Source organism: Lonchura striata, chromosome 6 (genome assembly GCF_046129695.1).
Source record: "Lonchura striata isolate bLonStr1 chromosome 6, bLonStr1.mat, whole genome shotgun sequence".
NCBI classification, from domain to species: domain Eukaryota; kingdom Metazoa; phylum Chordata; class Aves; order Passeriformes; family Estrildidae; genus Lonchura; species Lonchura striata.
This window is the reverse complement of record NC_134608.1, coordinates 50,409,891-50,430,046: the sequence shown is the minus strand read 5'-3', so window position 1 is coordinate 50,430,046 and position 20,156 is coordinate 50,409,891. Positions and strand designations below refer to the sequence as shown.

The window sequence follows — 20,156 nt, the reverse complement described above, 5'->3', positions numbered from 1 at the left end:
GTTTAAGGTTCTACAACTTGCTGAAAAAGGCTGAATTTTGCCAGTCTGTTTTTTGATACTACAAGCTTGTCTGTGCAAGTTATTACATTACCACTACAATATGCAGCCTTTAATTCAGTTGGCAAATTTATATTCTCCTAGGTATATCAGAGTATTTTAAGAACCAGGATCACACATTCACATATTTAGGCCTAGTCATTATTGTAAACATTTAAGCTATTACAGATTCTCACTTTCTCAGAGCATCAAAGTACCCCAGACAAATATTCAATGCTGATCAGATATTACAGAGATTATAATTTACAACAAAACAGTACTGGTATAACTTGTTTATTGTACTGTGAGCATCAGTATATATTAGAGACAAAGAAAATGACTTCCAGGACAAAGAAAAAAAAAAAAACCTGGAGATCTAAAATTTGCTCAATATCAATCATGGAGAACCTATAAATTATCTGCTGGAATGCTTTCAGCTCAAAAGCTTGGCTTCTACAATTACAGAACACTGAAGAATATAAGATGTTCTGGATCCCAAAAGCCACATACCTAAGGTTAAACTGTAAAAGACCTGAAAAGACGTTAGGTAAAATTTATAAACTTGTCTTCTTCTGAGACAGATTGATCTTATCTCCAAGGCTCAGGGCCATTCCCTGTAAGGAAAAGGAAAACAACAATCATGACACAAATACCTCACTTGAAAATAACTTTATCTCATCTATATTAAAATGGAAGCTCCACATATAGAAATCTATTGAATCAGTGGCATGGAAATTTCTAGCTGCTCACTTCTTTGTACATTTCATAGTACTCATTTCCTTATCACTAGGTAAAGGTTAGGTCTACATATATTATTGAGACAATGAAACTTAATTGAGCTGGCAACTGTTACATGTGTTATCAACATGAAAAACAGAATAATAAAACCTATTTTAACCTTTTGACCTCCTACCAATTGAAAGAGGACTGCCAGGGGAGAAATTACAACTGCCTGTCCAGTTACTGAAATTTAACTGTCAAAAGTCCCAGTGCTGATACCAGCACACTCAGTGCACCACAGCTATGGAAAATTATTTAATCACAGAGCCAGATTAATGTTGCACAGAAACTGAGGAACATTCAAAATAAACTGCATTAATAAATCCACATATTCAATAGCACAGCGATTTCAAGATGAAACCATGCTGGCATATGTAAGTGAATGCAATTCTATGTAAAAATAGCACTGTAACACATCAGAAACTTTAATTTAAACTAGTCCAAAATCTTTATAGTGACATCACATAAATGAAATGTTTTCTTTGAATATGAAAACTCTCAAGTACTCCTTTATTGTACACTGTTTAATATTTCTATTGTACACTGGTGTTTTTGCTTTATTTATTCCAAATCCCGGTCTTTTTTTTATCAGTTGGCAAGTAGAAACTCTAAAACCCAAAGCAGACACATATATCTACAGAAAATACTCCTACTAAAAAACCCTGAGGTTTTGTTTTGTTGTTTTTAAAAAGAATCAGTGAATAGCAATTACATGCATAAAATTTCCTTGTTGTGTGACACTGAAATGTGAAATTTGGTAAGAAAAACATCATGTAACCCTGGAGCATATTTGCTGTTTATTTAAAGGCAAATAAAATATAACATCCTATTTGCAGCACTATGGACAAAATTGGGAAATCTTGGCGCAAAGGCCTATTTTATGGCAACACACCAGGAGGAAAGACTGCCAAAAAGCTGTACATTTTTAGGAGTGCTTGGTACGTTACCTGGCTCTTGGCCCGGATCCGTATGTGGCCTGTGACAGGCGCCTCTGGCCCCAGGTGAATCGGCTTCTCAATGCTCACGTTGGCCAGGGCGTCTTCTCCGAATATGGAACGGGCGTACAGATTGGCTGCCATAAAGCCACAGTAGCCTGAAAGGGCCTGTGGAAAGCACATGGAAACTCTTAAAAGACCAAAATCCTCGAAACACAGTTTAGTTCACCCCAAGTTCTCTAGGCAGTTATCAATGTATCACGTTTACACTTCTTTCTTCATGTGCAACGTTTTGTAACATGTGAGAATCGTGCACTGGGGAACAGTTGTGGCCTTTTTCTAGAATTCATATTGGGAATCATGCAGTCTACAGAATTCATCAAGACAAGGAAGGAAGGTATTTTATGGTTTGTTTCAACCAACAGCAAAATGGCAAAGAAACTAAATAGCTACTATACTTAAGTTTGGTTACTATACATGTAAATAGCTAATAGCTATCATACATTCTATACCTTAACAGCAAGTAGCTATTCTATATATTTATTCTACTTTACAACAAAAAGGCTAAACTGGCAAAAGAAAGGTAAATTTTGTCAGAGAAGGAAGAAATATGAAGCTACTAAAGAAACCCCTTTATGTAAACAGATGGTCCCATCAAGTCTATGCAAGCTTAGCTAGTATGAATCAAAACGGACATTCAGATTTTCCAGCTTGGGACAACAGAGAATTTTGGTAACGTTTATCAGCTTTTACTAATTTCAGGGTAAAAACTTTGAGGTATATGTACTACTTCATTTTGTAAGCAGGCATTTCTAAGAATATTAACAACAAATGTTGAACAAATTAAGTAACAAGGCACAAGCACTAAAAAAGGTATCCAAAACTCTCCAAGAAATAACTCACCTTCTCTGGAGTCAGGCATTTCATATTGGTTGACTTCAGTATGTGCTGTAAGTATTCGTTTAAATCAATGATATTTGTATTCACTGTTACCTTCAAGAAGGAAAAAAAAAGGCAATTACTTTAATTAGCACCTCAGGCATTTCTGAAATATCTTCTTCAGGGCTTTATAAAGGAGATCACTTCCACATTGCTCCTCAAGGAACAGCACACTCACTAAGCTGCATGCACTTCCCACTATGTAGTGGCATCACAGGAAGTCTTCCCCTCCTGCCCTCCACTTGTTAAGATGCAAAATTTCATGCTATTACCATCGTTTCTAAAATCTAATGGGTGAATATGATACTCTGTTGAACATCTAGATTGTCTACAGCAAACAGTGGACTCCTTGTCTGAATACAGTTTACACATTGCCAGAACAAGGAAAAGCAATACCTAGTCCAAAGTTTGCTTTTAACTAGTGATAAATAGTCCTTTAATCTTCCCCTTCTAGAAACAAAGCTCTCTGGGCTGCCTTGGCTTTATCATATTGCATATTATGTGCCTTGTTTAAATTGTTTTTTAACACATCTCTTAAGAGGAGGTTGCAAACTACCAAGGCTTCATGTATCATGTATTACAATGTGTTGTGCACAAGCTCCCCCTGAGATATTTAAACCTAGTCTCAAGTAGGCACACCTAGGTACCAAAGCTACAGTTGATAAAAAGTATCTCCCATTCTGGTTTAATGTTTCTACTCCACTTTTATATTATGTCCCTTAAACCATTTTTTTAGGTTTTGGCACCTTCAGTTACTGTGAAGGGTACCCACGATCTTGCTGGTCATACACAGCACCCAGAATTTTATGCTACAGCTCTACTGCAAAGTAGCAAAGTGAAAGAAAGATGTTCCTGTCCCCCTGACTAAACAACCTTTAAAAGGTCCCTTGCAACCCACAACACAATATGATTAAGAATTGGCTGAGCAGCACGAGTAATTCTGCAGCCTCAGCATAAACTCACACTTGTTGCCATCTCACCTTTGAGCCAAAATACACAGCAATCACCAGTCATCTTGGACAGCTTCCATACAGGAGGTAAAGCTCAATGCACACAACCTCTTTTGCAAACCAAAAACCCAGTTATTGCATTGCTAAGCTTGTGAAAGAGGTAAGATAGCTGTAAGAGAATAAGCTACTTGAGGCAAACATCCAATGAGGATGAATGAGGTTTATGTGGCAATAGATAATGCTGCTGTAATGAGCTGCTGCAGAACAAGAGACAGAATTGTATCTCATCAACAAAGTAGCATACAAAAAACCCCCAAAAACTAACTTTGTTTTCCCATTCAAATTCTGCCCACATCTGTCTGAACTCAGCATCTGTACAGGAAGCAGGCTGGATGTAATCCATGATATCAATGTGAATGTCACTGAGAACCACACAGTTTCTGTCGCTGGCAGCTCCAGAGACATCATACACTGCAAGAGAACACACAAAACCATTTCTGAATATTCCAAAAAGTGCATTTGCACTTAAAAAGGGTGCCAAGTTACCATCTGCCAACTGTCACCCCTTGCTCAATCTCATGCTGACAATCATCCTAAAGGTAGCACATTCTATGATGTTTTAAGTAACAGTAATACAGATTTTAAAAAAAGAATAATCACAAAATATTCCTACATTGTAATTTAATTTATTCTCCCAATGTGAAAGATTGTACTTCTTTCTGAGCTCATTAAGCAGTTAAAAATGCAACTCATTTATGTTAATTTTGCACACTGAAATTGCTTACTTACCAACATTACCAAAAATTATTCCATTTTCTGTTGAAGCGACTTTGACATTAGCTTTAATGTTTGCAAAATCATGTGGAGCAAGTGTCAGAGGAGATGGTTTTTCCACAAGTTTCAAGTCACCTGTGTAAAGAAATTGGGAGATGAAATCAGGGAACACTTAGCAGTATACAATGAGCTTAGCTTTTGGAACAACAGATTTTTATTTTCTCGTCATTCAATTTTTGCATCTATAGAGCTGCACTAAACACCACCATGAAGATACTCGTTGATTTGGAAGTGGTTGTTCTTTTTTTTTATAGTTTCCTAATTGCAAGAGAAATTACATTACATAGAAATTTCAGTTAAAATATTGCCCCACTGAAAACAAATGCAAATACTGAATTAAATGAGCTTTGGATGGAGTTTAGTAGTAATTTTTTAACATGGAAATGGTTAATTCTACCTTGTATTTTAATCACTGACATCATCATAAGTCCTAACCCTATAGTCAAGTGCCTCAAACCCAAAGTACAATGTCCAGCACTACAGGCACTAAGCTATTTATAAACAGGTCAAAAAATATCCCCTTGATTCTGAATACAATTGCTCCAAGGAAACACTAAGGGATGCATTTTTACTAATCCTTCTGCAAGCAATTGGAAAGACTCCTTAGTTCTATTAAACTGCAATTTGAGAACACAGCATGAACAGCACGAGCTTCACATGGGAGTGATGCCTCAAGCCAGCTTCTGCAGTACATCAGCTGGGAAATACAGAATTCCACCTTACTGAGCTGACAAACAGAAAAATACAACCTATTAAATAATGCATCCATTTGATTTATATCCATCATTAGTCTCATCAAATGATTTACAAAATTTTAGGAGAAAGGTTATGCCCCTCCAGTCATATTCACAACAGTGAAAAGTATGTAATGTGAGTTCTCCTAGCATATTGCAAACGTATTTCAGCTCCTGACTGCCAAAGCAGAGGACAACGAGTAAGAAACTGGTTACTGTTCTTGAATTATCTGCTCCAGTGACTCCTCTAAGAGAAGTTAATGAAGCCTCAGTACTGTCCAAGCAAGACTCTGGTACAGCTGTTGGTACAGGGAATGGTTTCAGTTGAGTAAATGCAGTATTTAAGCACTTCAGGCTGAGTGCAAAAACCACCTAGGGCAGATGGCTTTCTGCTCCACTCCAGTTGGGATTTTGACCTATTTTTATTTTCCTGTCTATGGTAGCAGCACAATGAAAAATAAGTACATCAAAAAGCCTGTCTATATCTCAGGAAAAAAGGAGAAGAGGAAATGGAACACTGTGTTTTTAGTGATAAAATCTGACTATGGTTTATATCATCAGATTGCATTGTCAGTGTCAGTACATGCAAACTTCCACCAAATATTTAAAACATTATATTTTTAAAGGCATTCAAAATGATGACTAACTGGCATCACTGTGGAAGTGTTTCAGGAATTCCTTACAGCAGGGTAATGCCCAATTCCCAAAAGCTCAGAGCTGCTTTGTTGGCAGCAGTGCAGCCCTCCTTACCCAGCGTGGCCAGCTCCAGGGTGCAGTTCTGCAGGGTGTCACTGGTCTGGTTGACCACGAGCACATCCAGCACAATGTCATACTGATTGACATGGACATAGGCTTCTGCATACACAGGGTCTGAGAAACCTGTCAGCTGAGTGACCTGTGACACAAGCCAAGTGATTCACCTTCTCAGAAACCAGTTTAAAACACAGAATCATTCAAACAATGACAAAAAAAGAAGAATAAAGTACACTTAAATTGATTATTCTTTAATATGGGCCTCCAAAACAAGGAACCTTCTTTCACATGTGCCCCTGCATATACACTATATGTTTATATACAGATATAAACCCTCTCCAGATGAAATGAATTCTGAGCTAATAAGTTCCTAAATATGAACTGTAATGCCATTTGTTCTTAAGATGACCACCAGGACAAAGAAATGTTGACTTAAAATGAAAAGGTAATTTTCAACATCAAAAAGAATTCATCCATTCTTTCAAAGTCTGGGGGTTTAACTCTTAACTAATGAATTACTCAAGTGATTTCTTCTCTTTAAACCTCCTCAGCAGGTTCTGCTAATCTACAGAAACAAACGCCTAAAGAGTGAAATAAGGAGGCATTGCACTTGGCCATAGGATACAGCAGCCAAAGTAAGAGGATCTTAATCACTTATGGCATCCTTGCTCACTTCACTTCCCTGTGAACTTTACTGGGATTTCAAAGAAGCAAACCCTAATTTCTTCTCCACATTCCACCAGCTCAGCACTGTCCAAGTGTCCTTCTTGTTCTTCCTCTTCCCATTTGAGAAGGTGACAACTATAGAGACAAGTGCATTTTCTTTCTCTTGATCCCAACCAGGATATAACTGGGTCTTCTCAATCAAGCAGCATAGTCTGGTTTATCAGTTCCAGTCTGCAATTCCCACAGTGATCCCATGTATACAATTAAAACACTGATTTCCCACTACCTTATTAAGCTTGGAAGCAAGAGGATCAGCAGCCTCTTTCCTCTGTGTGTTTCCCATTGCTGCAAGAAGGCTAAGCTGGAACTGGTCTTCTTTTGAGCTCATTTCATTTTTAGCAGTTAGCTGCATGAAGGAAATGGGATCATCTGGCTGAATTGTCACATTCCTCTTCTCAGATTCTTTCTGCAGGAAGAGAATAATTCAAGAATTTACAGTGAATTCCGTTCCTTAGCACAGAAAAACAGTCAAAGAATGGCTGACCTACACAGAGTCAAATGGTGACATTTCTGGGACCAGCCTGGATGTGAACACCTGTAAAAACTCAAAGTGTTTATGGTTACACACTTATAACAGCTCACCTTTTGGGAAAGTTTCTCCTCTTCTAGCTTGGCTGACAGCATGTGAGAGAGGGACTGCCTGCATTCTTTGTTGAAAATGTCATTCATGAGAGGAGAACATTCTGACAACACTTTCAGACACAACGAAATACGATCCACATCATCATCTGTAATTGGCTTCTTGGGAAGAGAAGACTTTCCCAAGTGGAGAATAGTGGCCATCAGCAGCATAGCTTCAGCATTAAAGGACTAAGAAGGAGCACAAAGAGAATGGAAGAAGGTTACTGCACTTTCCACAGCTTTAAAGAAATTTTGACTTCTGACCTTTCTAGGAAAAGTTGCATATTAATCAAATCATAGCATCTCTGAACAGATTACTTAGTTTTTTAGTACGTGTTATCTGAAACCAAGCAGAATGATTTAGAGACTGTCTAGATAGGATGGCTGGAAAGCAGCAGATCCTGTTTGTGATTCAAACTACCATTATTATCCAATCACATAACTGGCACTTTACTTTGAGCTTAACCCATTCTGCATCTTTGTAAAAGAAGAGGCAAAAAGCAGCTCTTCCTTAAATGTGAAAACCCAAAAGATGACTCACATTTTGTTTCTTCTTTTCCTGAACTAGGGACACATAACGTAAAGCAATCTTGGTTAAAGTTGTAGCAAGGGAAGCTGCAACAAAGAAATCTCCATCCAGCAGGAATCCTCGTAAGGGAGGTCTGCAAAGACAAATGATCCTCAGAAAACTACTTTTGGATGACAATCTTCAGCCTACTTTTCTTGATACCTTAACTTCCACACTGTACAAGTTTGAAACTCCTCTCAAGGTTGGGGTTTTAACTTCTCAAAGTAATTTTCTAGATACAGAGATTTTAACAAGTCACACAGTCATTTCCACATGGACTAGGGGGAGAGAGGTGTAGGAGTGCAAGGTGACATAAAGGCAAGAAAATATTTTAATCTCTGTATCCAACTAAAAATGTGAGAGATATCTATCTATAAATAAATCAGCTAGAATTTAGAATATCATAATTAATAAAGCACTTATTTATACACTTTCATTATAAAGTGCACTTTGATTACAAATCCTAAGCAATCAGGCAGCTTCCTATACTATCTAGTTGGGATAATACCTTAAAACAGGAAATTCCCTCAACCACTGAACTCTGTATGACAGGTAACACCACTCAAATAAACAAAGATAAAAATTAACCAAGTCATTCCAGGGCAAGTAGGAAATCACAAATACCTGTCTTCTTCCTTTTTGGCAGGTCGGGAACTGCTAAGAGCGCTCTGTGTTGCATAAGTGCCCATCTCTGTCACTAATTTTTGGGCTGGACCCACAGGAACCTCTTCTTCAGGTTTGAGTTCACCAGCTTCTTTCTTGATTTCAGATTCTACTATTGGGATCTAGAAATGAGCAGGAGGCAACTGTTACAATAAAAATAAAAGATACTGTTTTGTTCTGCAGAAGGTTTTAATAAAAATTTTCTGCATTACTCAAATTTTTATAAGCCAAAGGTCAGCTACAGTGTGTCGGTTTGGGGAGAATTTGAGAAAATAAGCAGATATTGAAATACATACAGAAGCTTCCCACACATGCAATAAAGCTCTCATTGATGAATTAGATTTTGTCAGAGAAATCTTTCTCTCGGAACAACCAGACTAAAAGCACTTTTTCTTTGCTACTGGATATAATTAAATCATATCTTAAAGCTGCCATAATTTTCTGAAATAAGGAATTTCCCAACTCTTCTCTTAACAGGTATAACTTATTCTTAGCTCAAGTATGCTACTTGAAAAAAATGAGTAACGAATGCAAAACCCTGAGTGCTTTTTACTTAAGATTTCCTGTGTTGCATCTTACTTGATTTTTCCAAAATACCTTTTCTTAGAAAACCCACTGCAGAATGGCAGGAAAAACCACAAAGAGCCAGTAAACACAAAACCACCAAAACATACACACCTCTCCTAGTGATCTGCGAACCTCTGTCATTACACTTTGTATATCCTCCTTTGTGCTGCAATATTCTCCAAGGATCCATAATGCTCCTCGATAAATCCTAAGACAAGAACAATAATTTAAATAATGCTTTTGTGATATACTGAAACTGGCACCAAGAAAAGTAATTTATCAGGTAGTAAAGGCCAGTCTTGACAAATTCAAAAGGACACAACTGACAAAAGCAGGTTAAATCAAAAGCAATTATCCTTTAAGCCTCAGTAAACTCACAAACAAGTACATCAAAATACATCAAATTAGATATATTCTCTGCTATATATTTATTCCCATCTGTGTTAAACCTAACATACGTAAAATTAAATTTCATTGTGATCATAATTAAATACTCCACTGCATGTGAATAAAGTCAGCTCTAAATTCTCCATTTAACTGAGGCAAACTATTTTTTCCATTATACAGGAGAAAATGAAAAAAAATAATGAAGATTAGGAAAAGAATAACAAAGCTTCAGAGGGATTTTTTGCCCCCACTTAATGAGATTACAATGGAGATGGGATTCAGAGTTTTCTGTGTATTAGGAGAATGACAGAGTGCTCTTCTGATACAGAGAAGTTCTCATAAGAAGACTTAACCTTTACATATCCATCAGCAAGCAAAGTTTTTAGAGCCCTGAAAGGTACTAAAATAGCTCTGCCGCTTGTAAAGCTCAGTCTATGTTAGATTATGTTTTCTGATAAATGTACAAGTTTCCACTTGCCTACAAGTGCTAATTCCTTAGGAATTCTGTTTTAATAAACATATTACTTTATGTTTGGCCTTCATCAACAACACTATTTTCTAGCAAGTGGAAATACAGTTATCAAGTGCATTATAGAAATTAAAATTGAATTTATTTTGTCTATTCAATGCAACAAACACCAAATTTATCTCTTGCACAAGTAGGCAAGAAGAAAGCTGTACATAGAAATCCTCTACTTCAAAATATCTCAGCTCAGAATCAGTCTGTGTGGGTAATGTGGATTTTTGTACATATTTAATGACAATATACATTCAATGCAAGTGAGCCACAGGTGCTCCCAAGTCTGATATCAGATTCTGGACTCACTTGACAGATTTAATAGCATGAAAGACTTCAAGCATCTTCTCAACAATAAGAGGTCTGAGGTTTTCAAATCTCTGGATCGCTTCCCGCACAAACTCCAGGACATCAGCAGCTGCCGCTTCATTGTTATCGCTAAGGAATTCCATCAGCTGCCACAAAACATTGAACATCAGCACAAACAGCAGCACAGAGAAGTTTGTACAATAATACTTCCCTTTTATGTTCAGAAAAATAAAACTCTTTATGTATCTCCAGTGAAAAAAAACTGAAGTCAAACAATCTGAAGTACATTCCAAACAAGTAGCAATTATAACATTTCCAAACTGTTTTTCTAGTGATATAAATTACTGCACTTTAAAAGGTTCTCTTCAGCTCATGTTCTTCAAAAATATAATAATAGTCTCAGAAGACAAATAATTACAGCATCAAAAGTCCTAATGTTTCTTTAGGAATTAAAAATAGCATTGGTTCTTGTGAGGTGCATTATGAAGCCTCTATTAGGAACACCTCAGCTTCAGCAATTCTGCAGGTGCTGGGTATAGGTGTAAGACATGTAATGAGAATATAATGAAATATTTGCATACCACTGGAATAACATTTGCAGCCATGTCTGGGAAGCGAACACTACAGGAATGCAGCGTCCGAACCAGGAGCTGTCTGTACTTGTCTGTGTCTTCATGCTCTGTCACATTATTAGTTTTAATCACTTCCTTCTTCAGAACAATCACAAGCTGCAGAAAAGATCAAATCAATTTTTTAAAAAGTGACATTTTTCAAAAGAAAGAAAATAGTGTAATGAATCAAAAGCACATATAATTTACCTCCTCCACATTTCTTGAAGACACAAGATCCAGAGCCAGCTGAAGGGTTTTTTTGCGCACTTCTAGATCTGGGGTGCTCAACACTCTGAGGATGTCCATAACTAGATCCTGAAACAACAACAAAGCAAAGTATTTTGCCATTTTAAATTACTTCCTCTTCATACAATTCTGTTTTTCAGTCCTCAATGATCTTAAAAGCCTTTCTGGATACGTAAGATATGATCTACTGACAAGCAAGCAACAGGCATTAAAACTTCTCAGTGTTCATTTACTACATTCTACATTTACATAGAAGTCTCCTGTGCAGCTACACCATTAAACCTTACAACCAGGAAAGCATTTGTCATTGTTAATTCTCATGCAGACAATAAAAGCAGCCAAGTCATAAACACAGAAGTCCATCCAATATGTTTTTACCAAAAACATACCAAAAGGAAATTGAACCTTAGAAGTTCTTCTCTCCATACATTGCAAAAACCTGGGAGCTTTGTTATAGAAGGCTTTTCTTTCCTAAGGCTTACAGAAAAATAGACAGCCACATACCTGCAACACTCGTTCGTGGGAAGGATGCTCCTTCAGCTCAATCAATCGATCCAAGACAATCAGTTTCACATTATTATCACTTTCTTTAATAATCAAATCTATGTAGCATTGGGCAGCAGCCTAAAATTAAAAGGATCAAAACCATTTTTTTTAGTCATGAAGAGAATAAACTGGAAAATTTCTGACACTGGGGAAAAGACTCAAGCAGCTACTCAGAATTGGCACAGATAAACAGATTTTAAATTTTTTTGTCCAGTTTTTTTCCATGTTACAAAAATCACACCTGAAGACTCACAATGGCATTGGCTTATAATATACAGACTTCAAATTGAAAGAAAGATATAAGATAGGTTATCTAACATGCTTTGGGTCAGCTGTGAAATATGCAACAGGGTGTGAAAACCAACTTAAAAGAGTTGGCAGTGTTAGCTTATCTATAAGAGGTTTTAATAACAACTTCTATGTACAGTGTGTCTACCTAACAAAATGAGTATGACAAACCAAGAATGCTAAAATTCCTACTCCCCCATGACCTTTAGAAACTGCTATTTACAATGCTCTAAATCTATGCATAACCTATCTTTTAAATTTCCATACAAATTCAAAATTTCATAGTGATCTTCAATAATCAGTGGTAGAAATATAAAACTAAGAACCCCAGGTCAATCAGTAATCAACATGAATCTTCACTGCTTTATGCTTCTACCCTTGTCTGAAATGAATAATATTCATGAGTAAAAAATTCCAACCAATCTCTGAAATCTTCAGCTGTAATCTGCTTAGCTAACTAGGCCAAGTAGATCATAGGTTGGTCTAACAGTCTGCACAGTATTCAAGCTTGTCCCTTACCAAAGTGACATGAAATCCACTATCTCCAGGCCTGCTCAGTCTTTTTTTGTGACCAGAGATACTTTAAAAGAGTATATCACAAGAGAAGTGTTACTAAAGCCTTCCCTCCTAAGTATCAACATGCAGCACACAGTGCTCACTTCAGTGCACTAGAAGCTACTAAGAGCTGAAAACATCACTTTCATACCTTGATTGCTGTGGGTGCACTGGAGAGTGTAACCAGAGTACCTGCAGCCTCATACTTCACTGCAGGACTTGAGGACTGCAGCAGGTTGTAGATGCAGCGAATGAACCGAGCTCTCTCCGATGGATTCGCGTGACAGACCTTGATAAAAGAATGATCCACAAGTTGGCACGCAAAGAAAAGAGCAACCCTACAGCTCACCTGCTCCACTACCTTACAGAGAGGAGAAAATTAACCAAAAGGTGATGACCTTTTCTGGTGACAGGAAGTGTCATTCATGGCTGTAAAAATCTAATTACAAAAGCTCTTCAAAAGCTGTTCTTAACAACTCTGAGCAATGCTACATGGTCTTAAAATCTCCCATCAAAAGAAAGGGCAGAGCCTCTAACAGTTTCTGTAAGAGATGCCCTGCTCATGCCCACAAAGATCACTCTTGATAATACAGTCCCCATCACAGCAAATCTGGTGAGACTTATTGCTCTGTACAGTGCACACTTGAGCTGTTTATGATTTCAAAAGACAAATCTTAGTCAGCTCTGTTAAGCAATGACATATTCCTGACACGGACAAGAAGCCCGCTAAATCCCCTTCCAGCAACATTCTATACTTTTTAAAAAACAGCCTAATGTGCATTTATTTTAAATGTGCCACAACATTTCTCTTTTACCTTGTAAATTAGTTCAACAATAACCAACTGCAGTATGTCACCAAAGGTCTGCACTTGGTCAATACAGGTACTCAAATAATCCAAAGCTCGGTCCTACACAGAAGATAAATTATTTTATGTTACTCAGAGTTTGCTCATTCTGTTGAATTTTAAATCAAAACACATTCTAACAATCAAAATATCAAAAAGCCTTCATGCAATACTTCAACAATTTAGGAAAACGCTGTAGATCTAAACAGAAAAATAATCCATCCTGTCTATAGAGGGCAAAAAGAGAGACAAACTAATGGTAGTTAGGAACAAAAGGGAATTGCTTGTAGAACAAGTAATCCAAAACACTAAACAGAAACTGCTATTTCTTCCTCATGCAACTACAAAAGCTTTAGAACAGCAGATAATGGAGTGCTTCTCAGTGTGGTTATGCTCACATTTTTCAGCACCTTCATCCAATAGAGTAGTTCTCCTTTAAAATAAAGGGAGCACTAAAGACCTACATTATCAGCCTTAACACTATCATACATGAGTTTTTTTATAAATACAAGTAGTTTATACTAACAATAAACTACTGGCTAGTAACCCAGCATATTTACAATTATTAAACCAAATGACTTTGAGGGCAGGTACCCTTACCTGATCTGCATGAATAAGCATCATAAATGCATTTCTTTTGCAGCTTGCATCTTTCTCATTCACCAAGAAATCATGGATCAGTTCAGGAGCATCAGGTATAAGATGTTCAAAGTTCCTTTACAAGAAAAGAAACACAATTAAGAGCTATTGGCATGGAGTAGAACCCAAGGATGCCCATTAAACAGAGGATAAAAGGCAAACAAACCTAAATATTCTAACCCCACCCTAGGGAGTGATAAATATTTGAGTTCTCAAAAACCTCAAGGCAGTCCTGGTGTTGATTGTGGCCTGTTTGTGCACGTACCTGTAGATGGTGTAAATGGCCAGCACGGCGTTGCGGCGCACGTAGCTGTGCCGGTGCTCCAGGCACGCGCGGATGGCCGGCATCAAGGGCTCCAGCAGCTCTGCTTCCTTCAGCTTGCAGAGAAAGCGCAGGGTGGAGCCTCGGATAAACTCATTTGGGTGCTGGAGGTCCTAAAAGCAACAAGAAACATAACTGAAATGCCAGACTCTCCAGATGAATACACTTACCACCTGCTCCCACACTCAGCCCTCCCATGGTACAAGTTCCCAACATCCCCAAGAACACCTCACTGTTTTCTCAAGAAATGCTTTCCTAAAGCACTCCTATCCCAGAATATTTTAAAATATGCATTTATGCGCAATAAAACTTACAAAGCCTGTAGGATTTTTTCCTGGATTGTATTTTTTCAACCCATTCCCAAAGTTGAAGTTCCTTAACATCTTTAAGATGTTTCCCAATTAGTGTCCATTTACGACCCATGGCTTGTCCCAAGATATTTGGAAGATGGCAACTTGGTTACCCCTCACCTTTAATGTTCACAGACAAGGAAACAGAGCTCTAAATTTTTGTTAAGTTGTATCAGTAAAAGAACACAAAACTCCTTGGTAGTAGGTCTGCTGCTTATCTGCAGTTACCAGCTCTGAAGCACTGAGACACAACTGATAGGAAGGAAATGCTGAGCATAAACAATGTTTGGTTATATTTATTCAGTAACACAAAATGCTACCCCTTCTACAAAGACCCAGCAGAGGAACATAACCAATGAAACGAACAAGAGGCTACCTTTCTGTATGCATCACACACGAGGATCATTTCCTGCAGGAGCCTGCCATCTGGAGTGGTCTTTGGCACGATCTCCCAAAAGACGAGCAGCAGCTTTTTGATGGTATGGTCTTGGAGAGGCAGCACAAAGCGTATGATGGTCATCAGGAGCCCAGGCAGCTTCTCACCATTCAGAATCATAATGATTACTTTCTTCAAGGCCTCTGTCTTCAACTTCACATCTCCTTTTTCTGCAGTAGGAAACGAAGTGAGGAAGGCTGACATGTCACAGCTACTTTAATACTGATCCTCAGTGTCAGAAGACACAAACTCCTCTGAAGGAGTGAAATACAGCATATCAATAAAACCTATACCTTTACTTCTATTAAAGGATAAAGAGGAAGCAAGAGATATTTAAAAATAAGCATGGAATTCATGGAATTATCAGAAGATCAATATATTGGAATTAAAAGAGTTTAAATTCCAAGGCTGTTTTAATGCTTAAATTTGTTCCAGTAAACTACAATGTGCTCTGGTGCTACACATATATCAGATACCAACACTGCTGTTTTGGCCAGCACATTCTACAGTGCACTGAACAAGTGACAACATAATTTGTTGCTTATTCCAAAAAAATCTGCTTAAATATGCCTTCGTCCAAGCAGGTATTACTTAAAACGCTCTCAAAAAGAAAAAAAAATCCGATTTTGCACAGACTGGGGAGTACACCAAAGAAATAAAATTATATAATGACATTTCTCTAAACACAGCAAACAGAGGAACATACATCTAGAGCTCAACAGAAAATAAACATGAAACAGACTTGTTTTAGCTTACAAAATGTAAACAATACTCTAGGAAAGGCACAATGAGTGACTAATTCAGGCAAAATGGAGTATCCTTCAATCACTGTCAATACTTGCCTAGGTCATTTTTTAAGCTGATTTCAGAAGGTGGCTCTGAATCCATGGGAACATTGATCAACGTGTAACACACGTTCTCTGCAGCAGTCATGGCTCTTGGTTACAGGAGTTCTCTCAAGGGAAGAATTATTTTCACACAAATGTCAGACAACCTAAAAACCAAGCAAACAAAGCCATCCCAAAGTTAAAAGATTTTATTAACAAACACAAATCATTATATTATTATAACTGACTTAATGGCTTGAAGGGATTGCTGTTTCTTGAGAAGCTACATGCAAAAGGCTTCTTGCTTTGCTACCACCCTGAAATATTCCTGTGAGCACCACAAAGATGAAGAGTATGACATTTTTCAGAGACAACAGAAAAAGAACAAAAACTTTCCAATATTTTGGGCAGTCAGGGATAACAGAAGTGTACAGGGCACCTGACTGAAGGCAAATGGATGCAGCTTCTCCCTTCTGAAGTCATACCCAGCTGTATACTCCCACTACCTTCCCTACACTCCTGTGTCCCTCCAGCTGAATCACCCAAGCTGCAAAATCAGCTGAAAAGCTTCACAGAAGAAAGAGAAAATGAAAAGATAAAGTTCTGAGCTCAATTAACAAACCAAATCAGTCTATGCAGGAAGCTTTGAAGATGAGCATGAGATCCAAGAGAGCAGAAACCAAGGATGGGAGAGAAGACAAAGTGAAGGAGACAGAAGCATTTTATCGCCAGGGATCATCAAATCAGCTCAACTCTACTGTCTCCACTAGACACTAATGAGGAAACCAAGTCTTTTTATGGTGAAAAAGGACAAGAAGGCTACAGATCTATCTAAGCTGCTGTGTGCCTGGCAGTCCAGGTAATGAAATCTGCTATTAAGCTCAATGCTCATTCTCAGATTTGTTTTTCCTTGTGTAATAGATATCTAGGATCAAATCAACCTTTTTGTTGTATCAATCCTCATTCTCATGTTTATTTATTCTTTATATAATAGACATCTAGGATCAAATCAACCTGCTTATTCTATTTCTTAAGTAATGAAAAATGCTCAAGCTTGAGCTTGCTTGGCTAATGCTAATGCTGTGATACTACACTGACAAAGCACAGCAAAGAAAACAGTCACTATTTATTACATGAGCAATTTTGTACTTTCTACAGAAATTGTGTCAAAAATAAATCAGCTTTTATTGACATTAATTGTCTGGAAGTCTGAGACTCCCTTTTCTCATCAAATGGGCACCCAGAGAACGTCACCCTGAACAGGGAGCAGGGAAGTTGTGCTGAGCTGGGCTGCTGTCCCTTTCTCCACAGAGGAAAACAACTCGCATCAATCAGTGCCACAACAACCACCCCAAAAAATACTAGCAATACAAACTTTTAAGGAAACAGTCCTCTTCCTGTTATGAATTCTGTATTTTAAGTCCTAGATCACTCAATCTTGTTGCTTACAAATATCTACATAAACCACCGATTCCTGAAATGACTGGATGTGGCACTTAGTGCCATGCTCCAGTTGACAAAGGTGGCGATCAAAGGTTGGATTTGATGATCTCAGAGGGCTTTCCCAACTGTTTTCTTGCCTCAGCAGCAGCTTTTTTGCTTACATTTCCCATGCTGTTACCCAGAATTCCTGCCTCAAAGCCCTGCAGCCAGCACCTTCAGCTACAAGAACAACTCACACAGACCATAAAGTAGATCCTTGTGAAAGCAGGGCAGGTATCTTTACTCAAAGACCTCAGCTGCAGAAATTTCCAAAATTACAGTGAAACATATCTCTGAAGCATGATAAATGAGTGTACTTTGGGCTCTGAAAAGCAGCAATGAAAAACAACTCTCTTAAAACACAGAGCTGGGAGATTTGGCAGGGAGAACCTGTTTTCCTCCTTGCAAGGCACAAAGACTTGAAATCAGAGAAATTGAGAGCCCACAGGGACACAGACGTAGGTGCTGCTTTAACTCTCCAGCGGTAACATCTCTGTCACCTGTGGGTAGTCACTGAATGAATGGAGTCCGAAGGGACTTTAAAGAGGAATTCATTCCAAACCCTCTGCCATCACCAGAGCAGGTTGCTCAGAGCCCCATCCAACCTGGCCTGGAACACTTGCAGGGATGGGGCACCCAAGGAAATCGAAAGTTGCAGAGTTTACAGAGGCCAGAAGACAAAAAGCCACGCCTGCTCGCCACCTACATCCCCGGGGAGCCTTAGGAACGGGGGCACCTAATGAACCAAACCTTGAGAATGCAGCGCTCCACTGAGGCACAATTATAGCACAGAGCGTTCCAAATGTTTACTAAAAAATCCGGTAAATTTCCAGCCGGCTGGGGGCTATTTCTCCCTTAATGTCCCCGCTCCTACTTCCCCTCCAAACCCGGGCATTTTAAGCTATGAGGCAAAACTTCCCGCAGCGCCGCGGCCGCCTGCCATTCCCCTGAGCACACGCCGAGCGCCGCAAGCCCTCCCGCAGCCGCCCCGGGGCCCTGCCGGGGGACACCGGGAAGCTGCCGCCGGGGCCCCGAGGCCTCGGGCCTCGCGGCGCCCAGCGGAGCAGCGGCGCCCACCCGTTCCCCCCGGCCCCGCGAGGCCGGCGCGGGCGGGCCGCGCGGCTCCGTACAGCGGCGGGGTCGGGCCGGTCCCGGCGGTGTCCCGGCGGTGTCCCGGCGGTGTCCCGGCGGTGTCCCGGCGCTCAGCCCGCGGCGCTGCCGCTCCGCCGATGGCTGACGTGGAGCCGCGCCCGCCCCCGCCACATCGCGCCTACGGCGGCCGCGCCGGGACACGCCTCCCGCCAGCGCGAACGGGGCGGCGCCGCCGCGCGGGAAGAGGGCGGGGCCGGGAGGGGCTGCGCGCGTGACGTCACGAGCCCGAGCGCGCGGCGGGGTTTTCCCGCGCGGGGGGATCCGGGAAAACAGCGGGAAAGAGCGGCCGAAACCGAGATTAAAAGCGCCGCATATATCGACAGAGATTTAGATATAGACAGACACAGATTTTGATATAGATTTTGATATTAGAGAATAGATAAAATAGATATATAGAGATGATATAGATGATAGATACATATAGAGATAGATATTGGACATAGTTATTAGCTATAGCTAATAGATATAGATGATAGAGAGATACAGATATTAGATAGCTATAGATCTAGCTATTAGATAGAGATGATAGATGGTGATAGATTATGATAGAGAGAAATAGAGAGAGATGATTGGAGAGAGATCAGAGAGAGAGACAGAGAGAGAGACAGAGAGAGAGACAGAGAGAGAGACAGAGAGACAGACAGAGAGACAGACAGAGAGACAGACAGAGAGACAGACAGAGAGACAGACAGAGAGACAGACAGAGAGACAGACAGAGAGACAGACAGAGAGACAGACAGAGAGACAGACAGAGAGACAGACAGAGAGAGAGAGACAGAAATATAGAGATGGAGATAGATATAGACAGATATAGATAGAAAGCAATTAGATAAATAACAACCAAAAAAAAGACAATAAAAGGGGGGCTCGGAAATGGTAAAGGGAAAAATAAATAAGAACAAATAAATAGGTGGGGAGAAAAAGTAATTGGGGGAAATCAGTAATGAACTGGAAAAATAGATTACGGGAAATGAATAAAGAAGAGGGTATATAAATAAATAAGGGAAAAGCAAAGGGAGGGAAAATGTGGGGAGTAAGCAAAGGGAGAGAAAAAAAACAATGTGGGGAGAAGCAAAGGGAGAGAAAAAAATGGGGGGTGGAAAAACAAGGGGGAAGCAAGGGGAAGGAAAAGAAGGAAAAAACCAATGGGAAAATAAATAAAGTGGAAAACATAAATAATGGTGAAAAAGTAATTAAGGGGAAAAATGAAAATGAATAAGAGAGGGAAAAATGAGTAAAAGGTGAAATAAGGGAGGAAAGAAATAGAAAAATAGAGAAAACGTAAAATAAAAATAAATTTAGGAAAAATAAAAGCAGCTTTTTCTAACACTTAAAAAACAAATATGCAGCCCTGGCACTGCTGTTCTGCTATTTTCATGACTGAACTATTTGTATGGATTCAAGACAGTATTGAAAGCCTGTTCAAAACAGCACCATGATTTATTGATTTTTGTTTAATTAAGAAATATTAATAAATTATTAATCTGAAGGTTCCAGGCTTTTTTTTTTTTTCAAGTACACTGAGCAGGCTATCAGGG

At 39.1% G+C, this 20,156-nt stretch overlaps 1 protein-coding gene across 3 annotated transcripts; it reads right to left on the bottom strand.

The window, feature by feature from the left end:
* Positions 1 to 314: 314 nt before the first annotated feature.
* On the bottom strand, positions 315 to 18,728 carry COPB1 (coat protein complex I subunit beta 1). Of its 3 annotated transcripts, none has more exons than XM_021529508.2 (22): positions 18,544 to 18,728; positions 16,000 to 16,151; positions 15,098 to 15,327; positions 14,315 to 14,484; positions 14,011 to 14,125; positions 13,381 to 13,473; positions 12,717 to 12,854; positions 11,681 to 11,800; positions 11,138 to 11,245; positions 10,901 to 11,047; positions 10,320 to 10,465; positions 9,218 to 9,314; positions 8,501 to 8,661; positions 7,850 to 7,970; positions 7,270 to 7,497; positions 6,914 to 7,093; positions 5,959 to 6,103; positions 4,430 to 4,549; positions 3,966 to 4,111; positions 2,655 to 2,744; positions 1,764 to 1,919; positions 315 to 650 (listed from the first exon to the last, which is right to left on the bottom strand). In XM_021529508.2, the coding sequence occupies exons 2-22, from the start codon at positions 16,088 to 16,090 to the stop codon at positions 591 to 593; spliced, it is 2,862 nt and encodes a 953-aa protein (XP_021385183.1). In that variant the 5' UTR covers positions 16,091 to 16,151; positions 18,544 to 18,728; the 3' UTR covers positions 315 to 590. The 3 variants fall into 3 exon arrangements, with proteins under 3 accessions (XP_021385183.1, XP_021385182.1, XP_021385184.1); XM_021529507.2 differs by having other exon boundaries at positions 18,597 to 18,728; XM_021529509.2 differs by lacking the exon at positions 18,544 to 18,728 and adding an exon at positions 18,217 to 18,346.
* Positions 18,729 to 20,156: the final 1,428 nt, after the last annotated feature.